The 24,122-nt window shown below is 49.4% G+C and overlaps 1 protein-coding gene and 1 pseudogene across 2 annotated transcripts; both read right to left on the reverse strand.

Moving 5' to 3' along the window:
- Positions 1–2,500: 2,500 nt before the first annotated feature.
- On the reverse strand, positions 2,501–6,908 carry LOC122913416 (annotated as a pseudogene).
- An 11,928-nt stretch (positions 6,909–18,836) lies between these two features.
- On the reverse strand, positions 18,837–23,591 carry LOC122912193 (leukocyte immunoglobulin-like receptor subfamily A member 6). Of its 2 annotated transcripts, XM_044257647.1 has the most exons (8): positions 23,309–23,591; positions 23,117–23,152; positions 22,625–22,912; positions 22,176–22,478; positions 21,839–21,922; positions 21,120–21,422; positions 19,546–19,596; positions 18,837–19,402 (listed from the first exon to the last, which is right to left on the reverse strand). In XM_044257647.1, exons 1-8 carry the CDS (start codon positions 23,340–23,342, stop codon positions 19,266–19,268), a joined length of 1,236 nt encoding a protein of 411 aa, XP_044113582.1. In that variant the 5' UTR covers positions 23,343–23,591; the 3' UTR covers positions 18,837–19,265. The 2 variants fall into 2 exon arrangements, with proteins under 2 accessions (XP_044113582.1, XP_044113583.1); XM_044257648.1 differs by lacking the exon at positions 21,839–21,922 and having other exon boundaries at positions 23,309–23,590.
- Between the last annotated feature and the right edge of the window lie 531 nt (positions 23,592–24,122).

Consider the following 24,122-nt stretch of genomic DNA (forward strand, 5'->3'; position numbering starts at 1 on the left):
AGGCATTTGTATGATTTACTGTCATTTCGCTAAGCATGATACGCTCTAGTTCCATCCATGTTGTCGCAAATGGCAAGATTTCATTTCTTTTGATGGCTGCATAGTATTCCATTGTGTATATATACCACATCTTCTTATAATGGATTATGGGAAGCTTTTCCTCCCATTATTTATGGGGTTGAAGTTAGTCAGTTGTGCTTAAAAAATGACTGGTCAGAGAGATTCAAATTAAAACCACATTGAGATATCACCTTACACCAGTTAGAATGGCCAAAATTAACAAGACAGGAAACAACATATGTTGGAGAGGATGTGGAGAAAGGGGAACCCTCTTCCACTGTTGGTGGGAATGCAAGTTGGTGCAGCCTCTTTGGAGAACAGTGTGGAGATTCCTCAAGAAATTAAAAAGAGAGCTTCCCTATGACCCTGCCATTGCACTACTGAGTATTTACCCCAAAGATACAGATGTAGTGAAAAGAAGGGCCATCTGTACCCCAATGTTTATAGCAGCAATGGCCACGGTTGCCAAACTGTGGAAAGAACCAAGGTGCCCTTCAATGGATGAATGGATAAGGAAGATGTGGTCCATATACACTATGGAGTATTATGCCTCCATCAGAAAGGATGAATGCCCAACTTTTGTAGCAACATGGATGGGACTGGAAGAGATTATGCTGAGTGAAATAAGTCAAGCAGAGAGAGTCAATTATCATATGGTTTCACTTATTTGTGGAGCATAGCAAATAGCATGGAGGACAAGGGGAGATGGAGAGGAGATGGGAGTTGAGGGAAATTTGAAAGGGAGGTGAATAATGAGAGACTCTGAAAAACAATCTGAGGGTTTTGAAGGGGCGGGGAGTGGAAGGTTGGGGGAACCAGGTGGTAGATATTAGAGAGGGCACAGATTGCATGGAGCACTGGGTGTGGTGCAAAAACAATGAATACTGTTATGCTGAAAAAAATTAATTAATTAAAATTTTTTAAAAATGACTGGTCTCTTCACGAACATTATGTATGTGATGGATTAATCCTGTATGCAGAGTTCTTGACCTGTGCTTTCCTATACACGATGTGGAGGATGAAATTGATCTGTACATTGCTGGTGGTTTCAGTTTGTGATTTTTCAACCTTAAAACATCCCATTCCGGGACGCCTGGGTGGCTCAGTTGGTTAAGCAGCTGCCTTCGGCTCAGGTCATGATCCCGGCGTCCTGGGATCGAGTCCCACATCGGGCTCCTTGCTCGGCGGGGAGCCTGCTTCTCCTTCTGCCTCTGCCTGCCATTCTGTCTGCCTGTGCTCGCTCTCTCCCCCGCCCTCTGATAAATAAATAAAATCTTTAAAAAAAAAAAATCCCATTCCACATTTGCCATTAAATACTAATTGTGTGGGATTGAACTCTATGGTTTGTGTCTACACTGAGAAACACACTTGTCAATATTCTCCCGCAGGTGCCCATGCCTACACATATGGCTTTCTCTAGGGTGTGGACTCCTGGGGCAGAGCTGCACCCTTGCTTTCACCAGGTGATTCTGATCTGATCCCCAACTTGTCCTTAGCAATTTATACGCCTATCAGGAATGTACTGGGATTCTAAGTACACAGTATTTTCTCCAACTATGGATATTGCCATTGTGTTCTCTTGCCTATCCTGTAATTGTAGTAGGATTTTGTGTGTCACAGTTCCCTGAAACCGTGACATTACACTGAGCTGGAAAATACCAGGATGTTTACAGGGAGGCACACATGCACCTTGAGATCACCAGTGAGGTGACCACAGCTGGATCACACACACTCATGAAGACAGTGTATCCATGACTCCCACCTGGGTGCACAGTGCGTTCACAGGGCTCCTTGATGTTGCCCATGATTGGAGTGTTTACACCAAAGAAATGGGCAAATACTATGAATCACAACTTTAAAGACACACACACACACACACACACACACACACATTTAATCCATAGAGTCAGTGTAGCAGCTCCCCACCTGGCTACACCTCAAACGCCCCTGAGCTCACTCAAACTGATGGTGTTTCTGGAAGATTCCACCAGGTGTCACCAGATGAGGATAGAGGAGCTCTGTGAGTCTAGAAAGGGTTCAGGGAATGGTTTTGGATTCATCTGCTACAACGTGGTCCAAATTTTCACCCACTTATTTACTTATGAAAACAGAGTCTGTGATTTGGGCTGAAGGGATGGAGGACAATAGTGCACATCAGGGAAGGTGGAAATGGAAAGTGAAGGAAAATGAATCCCACGAAGGTGGACCAGAACTGCCGCTGTGGGAAGTTATGAACCAGCCCTGCTGTGTGGGAGTAACCCTTAAATGACAGGGATGAGGAAAGAAGGGGCAGTCAAGGATGTCCAACAGTGTGGGAGGGAAAGTACCACAGGTCACGGGGGGGAGTCCCGGACAGGGAGCAGCCCAGACATGTCCTAGCACCTGAACCATGCTCCCCCTGGATGTCGTCAGCAGACAGATCAGCGAGGGTGAGCTGTAGACTTTCCTACAGATCCCTCTGGGCAGCCGGGATGCATGCCCACAGCTCTGCCACATGGAGTGGTGGCTTTGTTCCCCCCTCGTGTTTAGCTTCTGGCTGTGTCTGGGGTCCTTCTCTGGCTGTGCTGAGCCTCTAGCAGCAGAATCCCAAGGACCACCAGGATCAAGACAGCCATGCTGATGCGGGTCAGATTCTCCACCGTGTAATCTCTGGGATCCGAGGCTAGAAATGAGGACAAAGAGGTTGCAGAGGTCAGAGAGGACCCAAATCACCCAAACCCTGCATGTCCACCCAGGGGACCTGCTTCCCATACAGGACACCCCCTCCATACAAGCCCCATCACTGAGAATTTCTCCTACTCTCCACTGCGGGGGTCTGAGTTGTTTTGGGGTGGGCTCACGGTGCCAGCTGCTTCTGCAGGGAAGCAGATGGAAGGAGCTAGAGACCCCCGTCCAGCCTGTCCTCTGCTCTGTGTCTCTATCCCTCAGCTTGTCACTATGTGGTTTTTGTACAGTTCCTGAACTAGCCTTCTCTGCACTAGGGGGCTTTCCTCTGCTCTCTTCACTGGATTCCTTCAGCCTCCTTATTTTCTTTGATTTCAGACTCTGCTTCTGAGTCACTCGGGATAGATTCTGGCTGTGCCCCACCAGCTCAGGGTTGCAGAGAAAAATGGCCTCCCAGCACAGAAATCATCATGTCCTTGCATGTTCTCTGCTCAGTCTGGGACACAAGACCTCCTGGGCTCATGTCCCTGTGGATAACAGCTCCCACTTATTGAGTAGCTGAGGTTCCAGCTGCATCCATGGATGAGGGCTTGGTGCCAGGGGCTCCTGACTTTCAGGAGCACAGAGGGGCCTGATGTCTGGGGTTGGGTCCCTGTCCCTCCATGTCAACCAGCTCCCTTCCTTCAGGGTCTGCACTTGATTCTGTACCTACAGTATTCATCCTTGGATGTGTTCATTAATTCATTCTTCATTTACTTTCAGATACCCACAGTGCCAGACAGACAGACAGACAGAGAGACACACACACACAGAGAGAGAGACAGACAGAGAGAGAAAGAGATCTGTTTGCGCACATCTACAACAGACATATAAATATGTATCCACAAAAGGTGACGGTCAGGCACTGGGTCATAGGAACACTGCTATTGCTCGCATGCAGTGTGGATGGAGATGGGAAGAAGAGCTACATAAGTAAATAAACAAATAAATAATAAATAAATGAACAAAAAATAAATGAGACTCATTGAAAACATGCTAAGACCTGGGAGTGCCCAGAGCTTGTGCCCCACAAGGACCCTGTGAATCCATCTAACCCCAATGCACACAGGAGAAGGAGGACTGGTTTCTGAGTCTGGTGTCCCTGTCACCTGAGTTCCCTTTGTCGTCTTCTACAGCTGCTTCTCTAGAAGGTGTGAGAAGCAGACACAGGGACACTGGACCAGGGGCCACACACAACGCAGAGTGGACACCAGTGCAGAGAGACATGGGGTGCATCCTCCCTGGGGACTCCCATGAGCCGGGATCGACCCTCCTGGGTCTCAGGTGTGCACCAAGGGGGGTGGAGGCTCCCACAAGAGCACGGGGTGGGCAGCAGAGCAGTGCCCGCAGGTGGAGAAGTTTTTGTCCAGGAGAGTGCCCCATGGGGCTGACACCATGGATCGGATTCTGCTATGGAGGGACAGGAGGTGAGTGGGAGGCGCTGTCCATTCACCATCATCCTCACTCACCCCCCATGCAGCCACTACTCCTTACTCTGCTGAGACTGCAGGATGGGGGACCCCGGGTGTACACTGTGGAACTTCCCAACCTCTCCAGGGCAGGACCCTCCTCTGTGGAGCCCCCGTGACCCCCACATGTGTTACTGTGTCAGGATTTCCTGAGACATGTGTCCTGAGCTGACAGAGCTCAGACAGCACAGGGTCAGGGTCCCTCACCTGAGACCAGTAGCTCCAGGGGGTCACTGGGCTGTGACAACAGGTAGGGGGAGGCTCTGCCATAGCAACTGTCGGTCCCCCTGTGGACTGAGGTCACAGGACTCATGAAAAATTCAGCCTGGTGCTGCCCAGCTCAGTACCGTGATCTAAGACTTAGCGGGTGATCGGCTGTCCCCTCCTTGGACAGAAGGAAAGTGTCCACAGGGTTCCGTGACTGACACAGCAGGGTCACATTCTCTCCTGGGGCCGCCATTGGTCCTGGCTGCACTGAGAGGGAGGGTGTGTGGGGCAGCTGTCCTAGAGAGAGGATGGGCGGGTGAGGGGTTGTCCAGCCCTTGCTCTGAACTGAGTCTGTCTGTGTCCTCCGAGTCTGTCCCTTCCCATCACCTCCCCTCCCTGGGGAGCCCCCACCCCTGGTCCAGACCACCACCACCTGAGCTCCCCAGCAGGACCTGTGCAGAGCCTGGGGTCCTAACTAACGCCATGAGCCCTCACCTGCCAGCAGGATGTCCAGGGGTCACTGGGGGCCGACCACTCGGAAGAGACTATGTGTCCACCATAGCACATGTACCGGCCTCCGAGAGCAGGTCTCACCGGGCCCAGGGGGAAGTCTGCTCCAGAGAGCCCAGCCTGGTGCTGCCAGCCAAGCTGCTAGGGAGGGCCACGTGCTCCATCCTTCGATAGAGCGAATCTGTCATAGCCGACATCAGAGCGACACTGGAGAGTCAGGCTCTGTCCAGAGGTCACAACAGGGCCCTGCTGGATCAGGAGGGAGGGCTTCCCCGACACACCTGGGAGAGACCAGCCCTGGATGGCAGGGGTGGCCTCTCTCCAAACCTCCCTTCTCCCGTCCTGACCCCCAGGTCTCACTGTCCATCACCTTCAGTGACTCTGACCTCTGAGTCCCCGTGGTCCCCTCACCCACACTCTCATTGGAGCTTCCCTGAGAGAAGAGTCCCCATTAACCTGTCTGGTGCCTCAGAACAGGAATGGGGCACCAGTCAGACATTCTCACCTGAGACCAGCAGCTCCAGGGGGTCACTGGGGTCTGACCACGCCAGGGGGGTGTTGCTGGAATAGCCGTAGCATCTGAACCTCCACCTGCAGCTGGAGGTCACAGGGCCCACAGGGAACAGGGCCTGAGTCCAACCACGGTGGGGGGGCTAGCTGGGAGTTCAGGGTCCAGTAGGACTGGCATTCTCCTTCCTTCATCAGGACAAACCCATGGAATCCCATCCGTGAGGCACACTGGAGGGTCACGATCCCTCCTGAGGTCATGACAGGGCTGGGCAGGGATGAGAGGGTGGGTTTGCCCTGGGATCCCAGGAGAAGAGGAGAGGGTGGTGTTAAATGGGGCTCAGACCCCCCCACAGAAGCCCCAGGATGGGCTGTGAGAGGGAGACCCCTGAGAGACCACCCCCTTCCTTAGGGCAAAGCCTGAGTCTGAGACACTGAGTGGGCTCACACCTGTCACCACCAGCTCCAGGGGGTCACTGTACTCTGACCAGCCGTTGGGACTGAAGAAGTTACAGTGATATCTTCCTGCATGTACATCTGTCATGTGTGTGATGGAGAAGTTGGCCTTGTCCCCAGGATCCAGTGTCTTCTCTCTGTCCCAGGTCCTTGACTCTCCCTCTTACGCAGGTGGTACTCCTGGGCCTCCAAGCCCCCCTGATACCAGATGATCACAGGTGTCCCCCAGGGCATCACAGAGCCTGGTTCAGCCCAGATGGTGGGTTTGGGGAGGGTCCCTGGAAGGAAACAGAGGCTGGGACAGGAACCTTCCCCACCCTCAGGTCTCAGCTCAGCCCCAAACTCCCAGACATTCCCCTCAGTCAGTCCAGAACTTCTATTCTCCATCCCCTGTTGCCTGGTGGGTGACTGTTGTCCCCACTGAGGAGGTGGGACTAGGACCCTGGGGACAGACTCACCTGTCTGCGCTCTGGTCCTGGGGCCCACACTCAGCCCTGAAAGAGAGTCCCTGTGAGAGGTTTGCCCTGAATCCTTGCAGAACCCCTCCTGTCCTAGAGCCTCCTGAGCCTGGGGCCTGGGAGAGACCAAGGTCTAACAGTGGAGAAGTTTCCTCCCAGACTAGGGTGTCCCCTCCCCTCTTCATATCTCACCAAGACAGAGCAGGGCAGTGAGGGTGGGGGTGATGGCGTCTCCTCTCCCTGGTTCTGGCTGTGCAGACGGAGGCCCCACTGTGATCACGGGACAGACAGACACACAGAGTGTGGCCACGGGCAGGCCTGTCCTGCCTGTCACAGGGTTGTCACGTCAGCAGTCACACAGGAAGGGGAACAGCCCCTCCCGAGACCCAGCCTAGCTCTGGTGCCCATGATGGTGCGGCAGGTGGACCCTGAGGCTTCCTGAGGTGCCCCATCCAGGTGAGGGGACCAGGGCAGGTCCTTCCCTACCAGAGGTAGCCCATTTGGTCTCCTTCTTCAGCACATCCGGGGTCCCCACCATGGCAATGGTTCCCAGACCCCAGGAATGCTGCAAAGGATGTGGGTTCCTGCTGCCCTGTGGAGGTCATGTCAGCACCGACATACCTGTGACAAATCTGCTCGGATCAGGATGAAATCATGGTGGCAATGAGGCCAGAGGAGAAATAGGGGCAAATAGGGAAGGAAACACAGCCCCTCTCCTGGCCCTGGAGTGTGGGCTTTCTTTCTGCATAGCCTCTGTGGACTTCCCTATTTTCCTCTGACACCGTCCACTTCCCCTTCCTGGGAGCACAACTCTGAGTCTGGGCTGGCTCCTCTATCCCTTAATCCAGGGGCAGAGACATCCTCCCCACATCCGGTGTCTTTTCCATGAGCTGTAGGGAGCAATTCATGGGTGAGTGCTGTGATTTGGGGAAAAAAAGCTGATTCTCATGTGAATACTACTGCCGTGTCCACTGCCCTGGTGACCTTGTGCACATCACGTGGTCTGTAGCATGCTGCCCTGAACTCACTCCAAGTGGTTGTGGGGTCAGGGGGACCTTGCACGTGGGTGCGGTCAGTCATTGATAGTTTCCTGACCTGATTAAGAGGGGTGTGGATGAGACACAAGAGGCCCATGTGTCAGACTCCTCAATCAGAGAAGACCAGAGATACACACCCTCAAGACCCTATGCGTCCCTACAGCTGAGAAATGCTGTTGGTGATGTTTCTGAATGGTTTACAATAACATTTTGTAGGAAATATGAAAGAAGAGTTTGGGAATTGGGAGGGACCACAGCAGAAACAGAGACAAAAGCTGAGTGACCAGCAGAGCCTGGAGTCCAGTTGAGGGTGGTCAAATATGATTTCTGCCTCTGTGTGGCCAGAAGAGTTGCCACATTCTAGCAGGCAGTAAGGGTATCGAGTTTCTGGGTGACTGTGAAATCAGCATGACCCTCCACCATGTGTGGGGTGGGCGCTGGCATGTCTCTGCCCTCTGCCCCAGCCCAGAGGTCAACCCTGAGCCACATTCCCTCTGTGTGTGTGTGGAATGGTTCTATCCCGTGGACCCACCCTCCACTGGCGTCTGCCCATGTGTGGTTGTCCGGTTCCCATGGGAGCCATCCCTGATGGACACATTCCTGTTCAGATGTTAAGTTCGGAGAGTAGATGCACAGGACACGGCGACAGGGACCATCCACCCCTTACAGTCCTGAAATCAGGGCAGCTCTGGAAGCAACTATCTCTGGAACTCAGGGGTGTGGGAGGTGAGTGTCCAACAGGAATGGACATCAGAGAGTGACCCCGATATGTAAGGAGTGCTATGGAAGACTGTGTGCAGAGTGTTCTGTCATCATCCAGGTCGTGGAACAGCAGGAATGTGGGAAACACATTTTGCACTAAGAACGTGAAATATTGAAGGGAAGAGACAAGAAGGTGGGAGAGTGGGGGGCCCCGTCTCATCCGGTCCCTTGAATTTAGCTATGTAACTATCAATTCTGCACAACATGAATTCAACCAGAGATCCACGCAAAAAACATACCTGGAACTCTACAAGTAGAGAAGTGAGCACTTTTTTCAAGGTGGGATGTCCAGAGACATGAATCTGAGGGGAGATAACAAAGACAAATGGAGGGGGGAGGGAGCCTCCATGTGTCCTCCACCAAGAAGTGTTATAGCCCCGAGGGCAAAATATGAACCCTTGGAAATCTTCTGCAGTGAGAGATATGGCTGCCTGAAAGAGGTCTTGGAATGAAACAGAGAGACTTCTAGGTGGGTCAGTGTGGTCTCTAGATCCCAGGAGCCTCAAAATAACATAGTGCCTAGGTGGTAGAGTTCCCAAGCAGCAGAGTGCGGAAACTGGTTGTGGAGAGTGAACGCAGGGGTGGGGGCTGGTGGGTGGGAGGTCGAGGGTACCAGGTGGTGGGTATTATAGAGGGCACGGTTTGCATGGAGCACTGGGTGTGGTGAAAAAATAATGAATACTGTTATGCTGAAAATAAATAAAAAATAAATTTAAAAATATTGCAGAAAAAAATAAACAAGGGATTATTTCTGAAGAAAAAAAAAGAAAGGATGAATACCCTACTTTTGTAGCAACAGGGATGGGACTGGAAGAGATTATGCTGAGTGAAATAAGTCAAGCAGAGAGAGTCAATTATCGTATGGTTTCACTTATTTGTGGAGCATAACAAATAACATGGATGACATGGGGAGATGGAGAGAAGGGAGTTGAGGGAAATTGGAAGGGGGAGGTGAACCATGAGAGACTATGGACTCTGAAAAACAATCTGAGGGTTTTGAAGGGGCAGGGGGGTGAGAGGTAGGGGAGCCAGGTGGTAGGTATTAAGGAGGACACGAATTGCATAGAGCACTGGGTGTGGTGCAAAAACTATGAATTCTGTAACGTTAAAAAGAAATTGAAAAAAAGAAAAAGAAAAATGAGAAATGGAAATTTTTTTCATTTTGCTGTATTTATTACAGTTTTTTAAAATTTCTTTTCAATTTAACAGAATTCATTGTTTATTCACCACACCCAGTGTTCCATGCAATGGGTGCCCTCCATAATACCCACCACCTGGCTCCCTCAACTTCCCACCCCCACCCTTTCAAAAGGGTTTTGAAGAGAAACAAAATTTTAAGCTGAAAGAGAATGAATCATGCGGGGGAAAAATGGCATTCTCTCTACTATGTTCCCATTGTGCTGGAGTTTTACACTCTTCTGGAATCCATTAACTTGTGCACCTGTGTCGTCTGCGGGAGGGGCCTGCTGTGATGCTGCTTCTCAGATGTCCTCGCTGGGTGGGAGTTCACTGCCCCTTGCCAGTTGGCTAGGCTCAGTGTAAGCTGGTCCTCTCTGTGCCTTTTTTCTCCTGAAGGCTTTCTGTGGCTCTTTAGAGGATCAAAATAAAAATGGCTGTGCCCCAGTCTGCAGTCCAGAGCTGAAAAGTGCCCTCTTTTTAGTGAACCCTCTGGGATAGAAGGTCCTGACTTCTCCTCTCCATCTCCCCTTTTCCGAGGTGAACCATGAGAGACTGTGGACTCTGAAAAACAACCTGAGGGCTTTGAAGGGGCCGGGGTTGGGATGTTGGGGGAACCAGGTGATGGGTATTGGAGAGGGCACGGACTGCATGGAGCACTGGGTGTGGTGCAAAAACAATGAATACTGTTACGCTGAAAAGAAATAAAATTAAAACAAAACAAAACAAAAGAACACTGGATCAGGCTTCCTGCTCCACGGGGAGCCTCCTTTTCCCTCTCCCTCTCCCTGCTGCCAACCCCTAACCCCACTGGTGTTCAATATCTCTTAATCTCTCAAATAAATAAATAAAATCTTTTTAAAAAGTTCCTGACTTCAAACCCCTCAGATTGTTTTGAAATGGCGGGGGGTTGGGAGGTTGGGGTACCAGGTGGTGGGTATTATAGAGGGCACGGATTGCATGGAGCACTGGGTGTGGTGAAAAAATAATGAATAATGTTTTTCTGAAAATAAATAAATTGGAAAAAAAAAATTCCTGACTTTTATGTGTGCCAAACTTGGCAGACTCCTGCGGTGCACGCCCACAGTGATCCTTCTGGAGAAAGTCAAGGGTGCCACGATACCGTCCTTTGTAGGGTACTGGAACTGAGAGCAGTCACCGTATGGAGCGCACAAGCTCTGCCCCTCCTGGGGGAAGGCAGAGGGCAGCTCTGTACTGTCCTTTACTGGGCTGTCACCCTCAGAACTGTTGCCCAGTTGGGAGTGGACCCATTTTGCCCATCCCGGAGGATGGTGGAAGGTCTCCATGTTCTAGTCCTCTGCAGGGTGCCCAGGCTGAGAGCAGTCCCCCCAGTTGGCACCGCTTGGGGTTTGTGATGAATCAAGCTGAGACCATCAGAAGGGATGAATACCTTTAGGATTCTGATGGATTCCTGTCTCACATTGAGGTCTTTTATCCATTTTGAATTTATCTTTGTGTACGGTGTAAGAGAATGGTCGAGTTTCATTCTTCTACATATAGCTGCCCAGTTTTCCCAGCACCATTTATTGAAGAGACTGTCTTTTTCCACTGTATATTTTTTCCATTTTGTCGAAGATTATTTGACCATGCAGTTGGGGGTCCATATCTGGGCCTCTACTCTGTTCCACTGGTCTATGTGTTTGTTTTTTGCCAGTGCCATGCTGTCTTGGTGATCACTGCTTTGTAGTAAAGCTTGAAATCAGATAACGTAATAACCCCCGTTTTATTTTTATTTTTTTCAACATTTCCCTACCGACTCTGGGTCTATTCTGGTTCCATAGAAATTTTAGGATTATTTGCTCCAGCTCTTAGAAGAATACCGGTGGAATTTTGATCGGAATGGCATTAAAAGGATGGATTGCACTAGGCAGTATAGACATTATTTTTAAATTAAATTTATTTATTTTCAGCATAACAGTATTCATTATTTTTCACCACACCCAGTGCTCCATGCAATCTGTGCCCTCTATAATACCCACCACCTGGTACCCCGACCTCCCACTTCCCCCGCCACTTCAAACCCCTCAGATTGTTTTTCAGAGTCCATAATCTCTCATGATTCACCTCCCCTTCCAATTTCTTCCAACTCCCTTCTCCTCTCTAACTCATCATGTCCTCCATGCTATTTGTTATGCTCCACAAATATGTGAAACCATATGATAATTGACTCTCTCTGCTTGACTTATATAATTCAGCATAACCTCTTCCAGTCCCGTCCACGTCGCTACAAAAGTTGGGTATTCATCCTTTCTGATGGAGGCATAATACTCCATAGTGTATATGGACCACATCTTCCTTATGCATTCATCCGTTGAAGGGCATCTTGGTTCTTTTCACAGTTTAGCAACCGTGGCCATTGCTGCTATAATCATTGGGGTACAATGACCCTTCTTTTCACTACATCTGTATCCTTGGGGTAAATACTCAGTAGTGCAATTGTAGGGTCATAGGGAAGCTCTATTTTTAATTTCTTGAGGAATCTGCTTGCATTCCCACCAACAGTGTAGGAGGGTTCCCCTTTCTCCACATCCTCGCCAGCATCTGTCATTTCCTGACTTGTTGATTTTAGCCATTCTGACTGGTGTGAGGTGATATCTCATTGTGGTTTTGATTTTTATTTCCCTGATGCCGAGTGATATGGAGCACTTTTTCATGTGTCTGTTGGCCATCTGGATGTCTTCTTTGCAGAAACGTTTGTTCATGTCCTCTGCCCATTTCTTGATTGGATTATTTGTTCTTTGGGTGTTGAGTTTGTTAAGTTCTTTATACATTTTGGACACTAGTCCTCCACACTGTTTCCAAAGTGGCTGCACCAACTTCCATTCCCACCAACAATGGAAGAGGGTTCCCCTTTATCCACATCCCCTCCAACACATGTTGTTTCCTGTTTTGTTAATTTTGGCCATTCTAACTGGTGTAAGGTGATATCTCAATGTAGTTTTAAATTGAATCTCCCTAATGGCTAGTGATGATGAACATTATTTCATGTGTCTGATAGCCATTTGTATGTCTTCATTGGAAAAGTGTCTGTTCATATCTTCTGCCTATTTTTTTTCCAATTTATTTATTTTCAGAAAAACAGTATTCATTATTTTTTCACCACACCCAGTGCTCCATGCCTATTTTTTTCCCCAATTTATTTATTTTCAGAAAAACAGTATTCATTATTTTTTCACCACACCCAGTGCTCCATGCAAGCTGTGCCCTCTATAATACCCACCACCTGGTACCCCCAACCTCCCACCCCCCCGCCACTTCAAACCCCTCAGATTGTTTTTCAGAGTCCATAGTCTCTCATGGTTCACCTCCCCTTCCAATTTAACCAAATTCCCTACTACTCTCTAACGCCCCTTGTCCTCCATGCTATTGGTTATGCTCCACAAATGAGTGAAACCATATGATAATTGACTCTCTCTGCTTGACTGGTTTCACTCAGCATAATCTCTTCCAGTCCCGTCCATGTTGCTACAAAAGTTGGATATTCGTCCTTTCTGATGGAGGCATAATACTCCATAGTGTATATGGACCACATCTTCCTTATCCACTCATCCGTTGAAGGGCATCTTGGTTCTTTCCATAGTTTGGCGACTGTGGCCATTGCTGCTATAAACATGCCTATTTTTTGATATGATTGTCTGTTTTGTGTGTGTTGAGTTTGAGGAGTTCATTATAGATCCAGGATATCAACGTTTTGTCTGTACTGTCATTTGCAAATATCTTCTCCCATGCCGTGGGCTTCCTCTTTGTTTTCTTGACTGTTTCCTTTGCTGTGCAGAAGCTTTTGATTTTGATGAAGTCCCAAAAGTTCATTTTCGCTTCTGTTTCCTTTCCTTTGGAGACATATCTTGAAAGAAGTTGCTGTGGCTGATATCGAAGAAGTTACTGCCTATGTTCTCCTCTAGGATTCTGATGGATTCCTGTCTCACGTTGAGGTCTTGTTTCTCTTTTTAATTATTTTCATATTTTATCAACATGTATTTAAGTCATTTTTAAACTTTCATTACTTTAATCTACATTTTATACATATGTTGGTCATTTTTTGCCTCCTTTCACTCTTCAATTTTATTTGTGTAATTGTGTAAGTTTTGCTTTCTTTGCAATTTTGAGATCAAGTTTCTTAATCTCAAATTAGTGCCCAAAAAGGATCAAATCTCAAACACAGACCAAAATTCACTCAGGAAAAAGCAGATCATCCCCCTCTTTTATTTCCATTTTGTTTTCATTTCTGACCTCTTTTGATTTGTCTAGTTTGGGTCATATTTGAGATTTTTTAAAGAATTTATTTATTTATTTATTTGACAGAGAGAGATCACAAGCAGGCAGAGAGGCAGGCAGAGAGAGAGAGGGAATCAGATTCCCTGGTGAGCAGAGAGCCTAATGTAGGGCTTGATCCCAGGACCCTGAGATCCTGACCCAAGCCAAAGGCAGAGGCTTAACCCACTGAGCCACCCAGGCCCCCCATATATTTGGTATATTTGATTCTGCTCACTCCCTCATCCATTCTTGTCTGGGCAAAATGACTCGAAGTGAGAATTAACAACAAAACAAAGAACCAGAGGTAACACAGATGTAATCCATATGGATATCAGTAAAATGTCAGAGATGGAGTTCTGGATAGCGATGATCAAGTTAATATCTGGGCTTGAAAAAAGCATAAAAGACACTAGAGAATGTCTTAGTGCAGAAATGAGATCTAATCAGGCCAAATTAAAAATGCTCTAGCAGATGCTGTCTAAATTGGATGCTCTAACAGCGAGGGTAAAAGAGGCAGAAGAGTGAGTGAGTGACGTGGAAGACAGGTTGGTGCGAAGGAAGGAAGCTGAGGGAAAGAGCGGTAAAAAACTAACAGCTCATGAGGAAAGGCCTTGAGAAATCAGGGATGTTATGAAATACACTGACATCAGAATTATTGGGAACCTGGGGGTGGGGCAGAAGGTGTATTTGAGCAACCAGAGCTGAGAACTTCCCTAACCTGGGAAAGGAAACAAGCATTCGTGTCCCAGAGGTAGAGATAACCCCTCCGCAAATCAATATAAAAATAGATCAACACACCAGCATGCAATACTGAAGCTTGCAAATTTCAGAGATAAAGAGAAAATCCTGAAAGCAGGTTGGGACAAGAAGCTCCTAACCTGTGGACGGAGAATCATCACCCCAACATCACACCTGTCCACAGAGACTTGGCAAGCCAGAAAGAGCAGGCGGGACACATTCAGTTACTAAATGAGAGGAACATGCGGCCAAGAATCCTTCACCTAGCAAGGCTGTCGTGCAGAACTGATGGAGAGGTGAAGAGCTTTCGGGACAGACAGAAACTGAGAGGACATGTGACCACCGAGCCAGCCCTTCAGGAAATATTAAGGGGGATTCTGTGAAGTAAAGAGAGAGCCCAAACGTAACATGGACCACTAAGAAACAATCTGCAGAAAGAGGACATTACAGGCAATTCAATAGCACTAAGTTTGTATCTTTTGAACTCCTCAAACTCAACACACATGAAACAGGCAAACACATCAAAAAATGGGCAGAAGATATGAACAGACACTTCTCCAATCAAGACATACAAATGGCTATCAGACACATGAAAAAATGTTCATCATCTTTAGCCCTCAGGGAGATTCAAATTAAAACCACGTTGAGATATCACCTTACACCAGTGAGAATGGCCAAAATTAACAAAACAGGAAACAACATGTGTTGGAGGGGATGTGGAGAAAGGGGAACCTTCTTATACTGTTGGTGGGAATGCAAGTTGGTGCAGCCTCTTTGGAGAACAGTGTGGAGATTCCTCAAGAAATTAAAAATAGAGCTTCCCTATGACCCTGCAATTGCATTCCTGGGTATTTACCCCAAAGACACAGATGTCGTGAAAAGAAGGGCCATCTGTACCCCAATGTTTATAGCAGCAATGGCCACAGTCGCCAAACTGTGAAAAGAACCAAGATGCCCTTCAACGGATGAATGGATAAGGAAGATGTGGTCCATATACACTATGGAGTATTATGCCTCCATCAGAAAGGATGAATACCCAACTTTTGTAGCAACATGGACGGGACTGGAAGAGATTATGCTGAGTGAAATAAGTCAAGCAGAGAGAGTCAATTATCATATGGTTTCACTTATTTGTGGAGCATAACAAATAGCATGGAGGACAAGGGGCGATAGAGAGGAGAAGGGAATTTGGGTAAATTGGAAGGGGAGGTGAACCATGAGAGACTATGGACTCTGAAAAACAATCTGAGGGATTTGAAGTGGCGGGGAGGTGGGAGGTTGGGGTACCAGGTGGTGGGTATTATAGAGGGCACGGCTTGCATGGAGCACTGGGTGTGGTGAAAAAATAATGAATACTGTTTTTCTGAAAATAAATAAATTGGAAAAAAAAGTAAAAAAAATTTTTTTTAATTGTGTGATGTTAGTCACCACACAGTACATCATTAGTTTCTAATGCAGTGTTCCATGATTCATTGTTTGCGAACAACACCCAGTGCTCCATGCAATCCATGCCCTCTTTAATACTCACCACCAGTGTCACCCACCACCCACTAAAGCCCTCAGTTTGATTCTCAGGGTCCAGAGTCTCTCATGGTTCATCCCTCCTCTGATTTACCCCCCATCAATTTCCCCTTCCTTCTCCTAATGTCCTCTGTGCTATTCCTTATGTTCCACATATGAGTGAAACCATATGACAATTGACTCTCTCTGCTTGACTTATTTCACTCAGCATAATCCCCTCCAGTCCTGTCCATGTTGATGCAAAAGTTGGGTATTTATCTTTTTTTTTAAATTTTTTCTTATATCTTTTCATGTACCAGAATTCATTGTTTATGCACCACACCCAGTGCTCCATGCAATATATGCCCTCCATAATACCCACCACCAGGTTCACCCAACCTCCCATCCCATGCCTGTTCAAGACTCTCAGATTGTTTTTCAGAGTCCACAGTCTCTCACGGTTTGTTCCCCTCCAATATCCCCCAACTCCCTTCTCCTCAAGAGGGTATTCATCCTTTCTGGTGGCTGAGTGATATTCCATTATATATATGAACCACATCTTCTTTTAATAGTGACTCTGAATTTAAATGGGCTTAATGCTCCAATCAAAAGACACAGGGTATCAGATTGAGTAAAAAAGTAAGAGCCATCCACATGCTGTCTAGAAGAGACCAGCAGAGTTTCTCTTACTTGTGGGGCATAAGGAACATAATGGTGGACATTAGGAGAAGGAAAAGTGAATTGAGGGTAATTGGAGGGGGGGAGGAACAAGGAGAGACTCTGGACCCTGAGAAACAAACCGAGGGTTTTAGAGGGAAAGGCGGGGATGGGTGAGCCTGGTGATGGGTATTCAGGAGGGAACAGATTGCAGGTGCACTGGGTGTTGTACGCAAACAATGAATCATGGAACACTGCATCAGAAACTAATGATGTACAGTGCGGTGTCAAAACAACAAAAAATCTGTATAAGATTATCAGATTTATAAATCTATTCATAAGATGTGGTGAGTGCACAAAATCAATTTTTTACACTAAATGCTTGCTGAAAAGTATACAAATATGAAGTATTTCATAACTTACATTACATAAACATGCAAAGAAACAGGCAGAAGCCACAATTACAGCTGTCACATCCCGACAGTGAACAGGAGAACGAGGCACAAACTAGTCAGCTTCCAGAGAGCAGGAGTCGGGGGCCACAGGTGCGGAGACTGCAGCCCAGAACAACTCCTCAGGCCCATGTTCATTAGATAACGAGATAACAATCAACAAAGGAGGAAGCAGATTATGGGCTAACGAAATATGCCTGATCAAGAAGTATAGGATTTGGGGTTGAGTAAAGGTATTTAAAGGAATCATCTAATTAACTACAGATGATTCCGGAGAAGGGGAGATAACAGAAGTTCCACCCTGAGCAGGGGGGTGACCCCAGCTGCAAGGACGTGTATCATCCTCTCCTCCAGGGGCCCCTGCTGGTACACTATTAAACATGTTTGGTCAGTAAATCATTCTGAGGGATGGTTACACACAACTTAATCTTCATTTGTACATTCATTTACTCATTTATTTATTTTAAAGATTTTATGTATTTATTTTTGGGAGAGACAGAAATAGAGAGACAGGGAGCAAACACAAACTGGAAGGAGGGACAGAGGGAGAAGCAGATTCCCCACTGAGCAGCGATCCCGCAACACAGGACTCCATCCCAGTACCCTGGGATCATGACCTAAGTCCAAGACAGATGCCTCATGGAATGAACCTCTAAGGTGCCAAAATCACAACTTTAAAAAAAAAGGACACTAGTCCTTTATCTGATATGTCGTTTGCGAATATCTTCTCCCATTCTGTCAGTTGTCTTTTGGTTTTGTTAACTGTTTCCTTTGCTGTGCAAAAGCTTTTGATTTTGATGAAATCCCAAAAGTTCATTTTTGCCTTTGCTTCCCTTGCCTTTGGCGATGTTCCTAGGAAGATGTTGCTGCGGCTGAGGTCGAAGAGATTGCTGCCTGTGTTCTCCTCAAGGATTTTGATGGATTCCTTTCTCACATTGAGGTCCTTAATCCATTTTGAATCTATACTGGGAATTTACCCTAAAGATACAAACGTAGTGATCCAAAGGGGCACGTGCACCCGAATGTTTATAGCAGCAATGTCCACAATAGCCAAACTATGGAAAGAACCTAGATGTCCATCAACAGATGAATGGATCAAGAAGATGTGGTATATATACACAATGGAATACTATGCAGCCATCAAAAGAAACGAAATCTTGCCATTTGCGACAACATGGATGGAACTAGAGCGTATCATGCTTAGCGAAATAAGTCAAGCAGAGAAAGACAACTATCATATGATCTCCCTGATATGAGGAAGTGGTGATGCAACATGGGGGCTTAAGTGGGTAGGAGAAGAATCCATGAAACAAGATGGGATAGGGAGAGAGACAAACCATAAGTGACTCTTAATCTCACGAAACAAACTGTGGGTTGCTGGGGGGAGGGGGGTTGGGAGAAGGGGGGTAGGGTTATGGACATTGGGAGGGTATGTGCTTTTGGGTAAATTGGAAGGGGAGATGAACCATGAGAGACTATGGACTCTGAAAAACAATCTGAGGGGTTTGAAGTGGCGGGGGTGTGGGAGGTTGGGGTACCAGGTGGTGGGTATTATAGAGGGCACAGCTTGCATGGAGCACTGGGTGTGGTGAAAAAATAATGAATACTGTTTTTCTGAAAATAAATAAATTGGAAAAAAATAAAAAATAAAAAAAAAGGAAAACCCATTTATTCCTCGGAGTCCGTGTAGCAGCTCCCCACCTGGCTACACCTTAAATGCCCCTGAGCTCACTCAAACTGATGGTGTTTCTGGAAGATTCCACCACGTGTTGCCGCATGAGGACAGAAGAGCTCTGTGAGTCCAGAGAAGGTTCAGGGAACAGTTTTGGATTCATCTGTTCCAAAGCGGACCTGATTTTCACCCACTTATTTACTTATGAAAGCAGAGTCTGTATTTTTGGCTGAGGGATGGAGGACAATAGCGCACATCAGGGAAGGTGGAAATGGAAAGTGAAGGAAAATGTATCCCACGAAGGTGGACCAGAGCTGCCTCTCTAGGAAATTATGAGTCAGCACTGCCTTGTGTTACAAACCCTCAACTCTCAGGGATGAGGAAGGAGGGGCAAGACCAGGATGTCCAATAATGCAGGAGGGAAAGCACCACAGGTCATGGGGGACGAGTCCTGGACAGGGAGCAGGCCAGACATGTCCTGCATCTGAACCATGCACCCCCTTGATGTTGTCAGCAGACAGATCAACAAGGGTGAGCTTCAGGTTTTCCTACAGACGCCTCTGGGCACCTGGGATGCATGCCCACAGCTCTGCCACATGGGATGGAGGCTTTGTTCCCCCTCCTGTTTAGCTCCTGGCTGTGTCTGGGGTCCTTCTCTGGCTGTGCTGAGCCTCTAGCAGCAGAATCCCAAGGACCACCAGGATCAAGACAGCTACGCCCATGCGGGTCAGATTCTCCACCATGTAATCTCTGGAGTCTGAGGCTAGGAATTAGGACAGAGAGGTTGCAGAGGTCAGAGAGGACCCAAATCACCCATGATCCTGTATGTCCACCCAGGGGACCTGCTTCCCCACACAGGACACTCCCTCCATACAAGCCCCATCACTGGGACTTTCTCTTACTCACCACTGCTGGGGTCTGAGTTGTTTTGGGGTGGGCTCACAGTGCCAGCTGCTTCTGCAGGGAAGATGGAAGCAGATGGAAGGAGTTAGAGACCCCCGTCCAGCCTGTCCTCTGCTCTGTGTCTCTATCCCTCAGCCTGTCACTATGTGGTTTTTGTACAGTTCCTGAACTAGCCCTTCTCTGCACTAGGGTGCTTTCCTCTGCTCTCCTCACTAGATTCCTTCAGCCTCCTTTTCTCTTTGATTTCAGACTCTGCTTCTGAGTCACTTGGGGTTGATTCTGACTGTGCCCCACCAGGTCAGGTTTGTAGAGAAAAGTGGACTCCCAGCACAGAAATCATCATGTCCTCGCATGTCCTCTGCTCAGTCTGGGACACAAGACCTCCTGGGCTCATGTCCCTGCAGATGACAGTTCCCACTCACTCAGTAGCCGAGGTCCCAGCAGCAGCCATGGATGAGGGGCTGGTGCCAGGGGCTCCTGACTGTCAGGAGAACAGAGGGGCCGATATCTGGGGTTGGGTCCCTGTCCCTCCATGTCAACCAGCTCCCTTCCTTCAGGGTCTGCACTTTATTCTGTACCTACAGTATTTCTCCTTGGATGTGTTCATTAATTCATTCTTCAAATACTTACAGATATCCACAGTGCCAGACACACACCACACACTCACACACACACACACACACACACACACACGCACAGAGGGAGGGAGGGAGGGAGGGAGGGAGGGAGGGAGGGAGGGAGACATCTGTGTGCGCACATCTATAACAGGCATATAAATATGTATCCACGAAAGGCGACGGTCAGTCACTGGGTTATAGGAACACCGTTATTGCTCGCATGCAGTGTGGATGGAGATGGGAAGAAGAGCTACATAAGTAAATAAATCAACCAACCAATAAACAAACAAAAAAGATAAATGAGACTCATTGAATACGTGCTAAGACCAGGGAGTGCCCAGAGCTTGTGTCCCACAAGGACCTTGTGAATCCATCTAACCCCAATAAACACAGGAGGAGGATGGTTTCTGAGTCTGGCGTCCCTGTCACCTGAATTCCCTTTGTCATCTTCTGCACGTGTTGCTCTAGAATGTGTGAGAAGCAGACACCAGAACACTGGACCAGTGACCACACAAAAAGGAGAGTGGACACCAGTGCACATGGACACAGGGTGCAGCCTCCCTGGGGATTCCTGTGAGCTGGGATTGGCCCCTCCTGGGTCTCACGTGTGCCCCACGGAGCTTGGAGGCACCCAGGTGAGAACAGGGGGGGGGCAGCAGAGTGGTGCCCGCAGGTGGGGATGATTCTGTCCAGGAGAGTGTACCCAGGGGCTGACAACACCATCAGATTCTGCTATGAAGGGACAGGAGGTGAGTGGGAGGCGTTTCTACTCATCATCATCCTCACTCACCCCCCACGCAGCCCCTACTCCTTACTCTGCCAAGATTGCAGGATGGGGGACCCCGGGTACACCCTCTGTGGAGCCCCTGCGGTCCCCACATGTGTTACTGCTTCAGGCTTTCCTGAGATGTGTGTCCTGAGCTGACAGAGCTCAGACAAGACATCGTCAGGGACACTCACCTGAGACCAGCAGCTCCAGGGGGTCACTGGGCTGTGACAACAGGTAGGCGGAGGTTCTGGAAGAGCCGTAGCACCTGTAGGTTCCCCTGTGGGCTGAGGTCACAGGACTCATGGAGAATTCAGCCTGGTGCTGCCCAGCTCGGGACTTTGATCTACGACGCAGTGGGGGATTGGCTGTCCCCTCCTTGGACAGAAGGAAAGTGTCCACAGAGCTCTGTGACTGACACAGCAGGGTCACATTCTCTCCTGGGGCCACCATGCGTCGCGGCTGCACTGAGAGGGAGGGTATGTAGGGCAGCTGTCCTAGAGAGAGAAAGGGCAGGTGAGTGGCTGTCGGGCCCTTGCTCTGTGGAGACTGTCTGTGTCCTCCGAGTCTGTCCCTTCCCATCCCCTGTCTTTCTCTGTCTCTCGCTCCCTGGGGACCCCACAACACCTGGTCCCAGCCACCACAAGCTGGCAGTACCTGAGCATATTCTGATGTCCTGACTGACACCGTGAGCCCTCACCTGCAAGCAGTATGTCCAGGGGGTCACTGGGGGCCGACCACTCAGAGGAGAAGGTGTGTCAACCATAGCTCGTGTACCGGCCTCTATGGGAGGGTCTCACAGGGCCCAGGGGAAAGTCTGCCCCAGACAACCCAGCCTGGGGCTGTCGGCCAAGCTGCCGGGGAGGGTCAGGTGCCCCCTCCCTGGACAGAGGGAATCTGTGGTAGCCAATACCAGAGTGACACTGGAGGGTCAGGCTCTGTCCAGAGGTCACGACAGGGCCCTGTTGAGTCAGCAGGGTGGGCTTTCCCGACACACCTGGGAGAGACATGCCATAGATGGCAGGGGCTGCGTGTCCCCAAACATCCCTTCTCCCGTTCTGATCCCCAGATCTCACTGCCCATCACCCTCCGTGACTCTGACCTGTGAGTCCCCATGATCCCCTCCCCCACCCTCTCTTTGGGGCCACCCTGGGAACAGAGTCCCCGTTAACCTGTCTCAAAACGGTGGTGGCTTTTTTTTTTTCTAATGGTGCCTCCAAACACGCGGGGCAAGAGTCAGACTTTCTCACCTGAGACCAGCAGCTCCAGGGGGTCACTGGGGTCCGACCACACCTGGGGGGTGTTGCTGTAATAGCCATAGCATCTGAATGTCCACGTGACGCTGGGCGTCATGGGGCCCACAGAGAACAGGGCCTTGGTTCCCCCAGTGGGGACTGACTGGGAGACCAGGGTCCAGGAGGGCTGGCTCTCTCCTTCCTTCATCAGGACGAACCTGTGGAATCCCATCCATGAGGCACACTGGAGGGTCACATTTCCTCCTGAGGTCACAACAGGGCTGGGCAGGGCTGAGAGGCTAGGTTTGCCCTGGGATCCTAGGAGAGGAGGAGAGGGTGGTGTTAAATGGGGTTTAGACCCCCACACACAGTATCCCCGGGCTGGGCTGTGAGAGGAGAAACCTGAGAGCCCACCCCCTTCCTGAGGGCAGAGCCTGGGGCTGGGACCCTGAGTGGGCTCGCACCTGTCACCACCACCAGCTCCAGGGGGTCACTGGGCTCTGACCAGCCAGTGGGACTGAAATAGTTACAGTGATATCTTCCTGCATGTACATCTGTCATGTGTGTGATGGAGAACTTGGTCTTGTCCCGGAGCTCCATCAGCTTTTGTCTGTCCCAGACCCTTGACTCTCCCTCTTTATACAGGTGGTACTCCTGGGCCTCCAGGCTCCCCTGACACCAGATGGTCACAGATGTCCCCCAGGGCATCACAGAGCCTGGTTCAGCCCAGATGGTGGGTCTGAGGAGGGTCCCTGGAAGGAAACAGAGACTGGGACACAGACCTTCCCCACCCCCAGCTCCCAGCTCAGCCCACCCCCAGCTCCCAGCTCAGCCCCAAATTCCCAGACATTCCCCTCTGTCAGCCCAGAGCTACTGTTCTCCATCCCCTGCTGCCTGATGGGTGACCCATGTCCCCAGTGAGGAGGTGGGACTGGGACCCCTAGAGACAGACTCACCTGCCTGGGCTCGGGTCCTGGGGCCCACACTCAGCCCTGGAAGAAAATCCCTCTGAGAGGTTTGCCCCGAATCCTAGAAGATCCCCTCCTCCCCTTGAGCCTCCTGAGCCTGGCGCCTCCAATAGACCAGGGCCTGGCTGTGGGGCAGATCCCTCCCAGACTACAGTGTCCCGTCCCCTCCTCAGATCTCACCGAGACAGAGCATGGCTGTGAGGGTGGGAGTCATGGTGTCTCCTTTCTCTGGTTGCAGCTGGGCAGGCGGAGGGCCTACTGTGACCACAGGACAGACAGACACACAGGGTGTGGCTTTGCCTACATCAGTCCTGCCTGTCACAGGGTTGTCACATCAGCAGTTCCACAGGAAGTGGAACAGCCCCTTCTAGGGCCCAGCTAACTCTGGTGTCCATGACGGTGCAGCAAGTGTACCCTGAGGCTTCCTGAGATGCCCCATCCAGGTGAGGGGACCAGGACAGGTCCTTCCCTCCCAGATCCTCCCTCATGGGTCTCCTTCATCTCCAGCACACCCTTGGTCTTCAGCATGGATGGGTCCCCAGACTCAGAGACGCTGCAGGGGACATGGGTTCCTACTGTGCTGTGGAGCTCATGTCAGCACAGAGATTCGTGTGATGTCTCTGAATGGCTCAGGTCGAGGTCATGGTGGCAATGAGCCAAGAGGAGAAATATGGTCAATTAGGGAAGGAAACACAGCCCCTCTCCTGACCCCGGAGTATGGGCTTTCCTCTTGTCACAGCCTCCAGGACTTTTCTATTTTCCTGTGACATGGGCCATACCCCATTCATGGGTACATGCCTATGTGAGTCCCTCCTGGCTCCTCGGTGCCCCTTGTTGCAGAGGCAGAGTCGTGCTCCCCACCCTGGGGTCTTGCCTATAAGCTGTAGGGAACAATACTTGGGTGAGTGCTCTGATATGGGACACAGAGCTGATTCTCATGTCATTACTACTCCAGTGTCCTCTTCCCAGGTGACTGTGAGCACAGTGACCTGGT

Source organism: Neovison vison, chromosome 7 (genome assembly GCF_020171115.1).
Source record: "Neovison vison isolate M4711 chromosome 7, ASM_NN_V1, whole genome shotgun sequence".
NCBI classification, from domain to species: Eukaryota; Metazoa; Chordata; class Mammalia; order Carnivora; family Mustelidae; genus Neogale; species Neogale vison.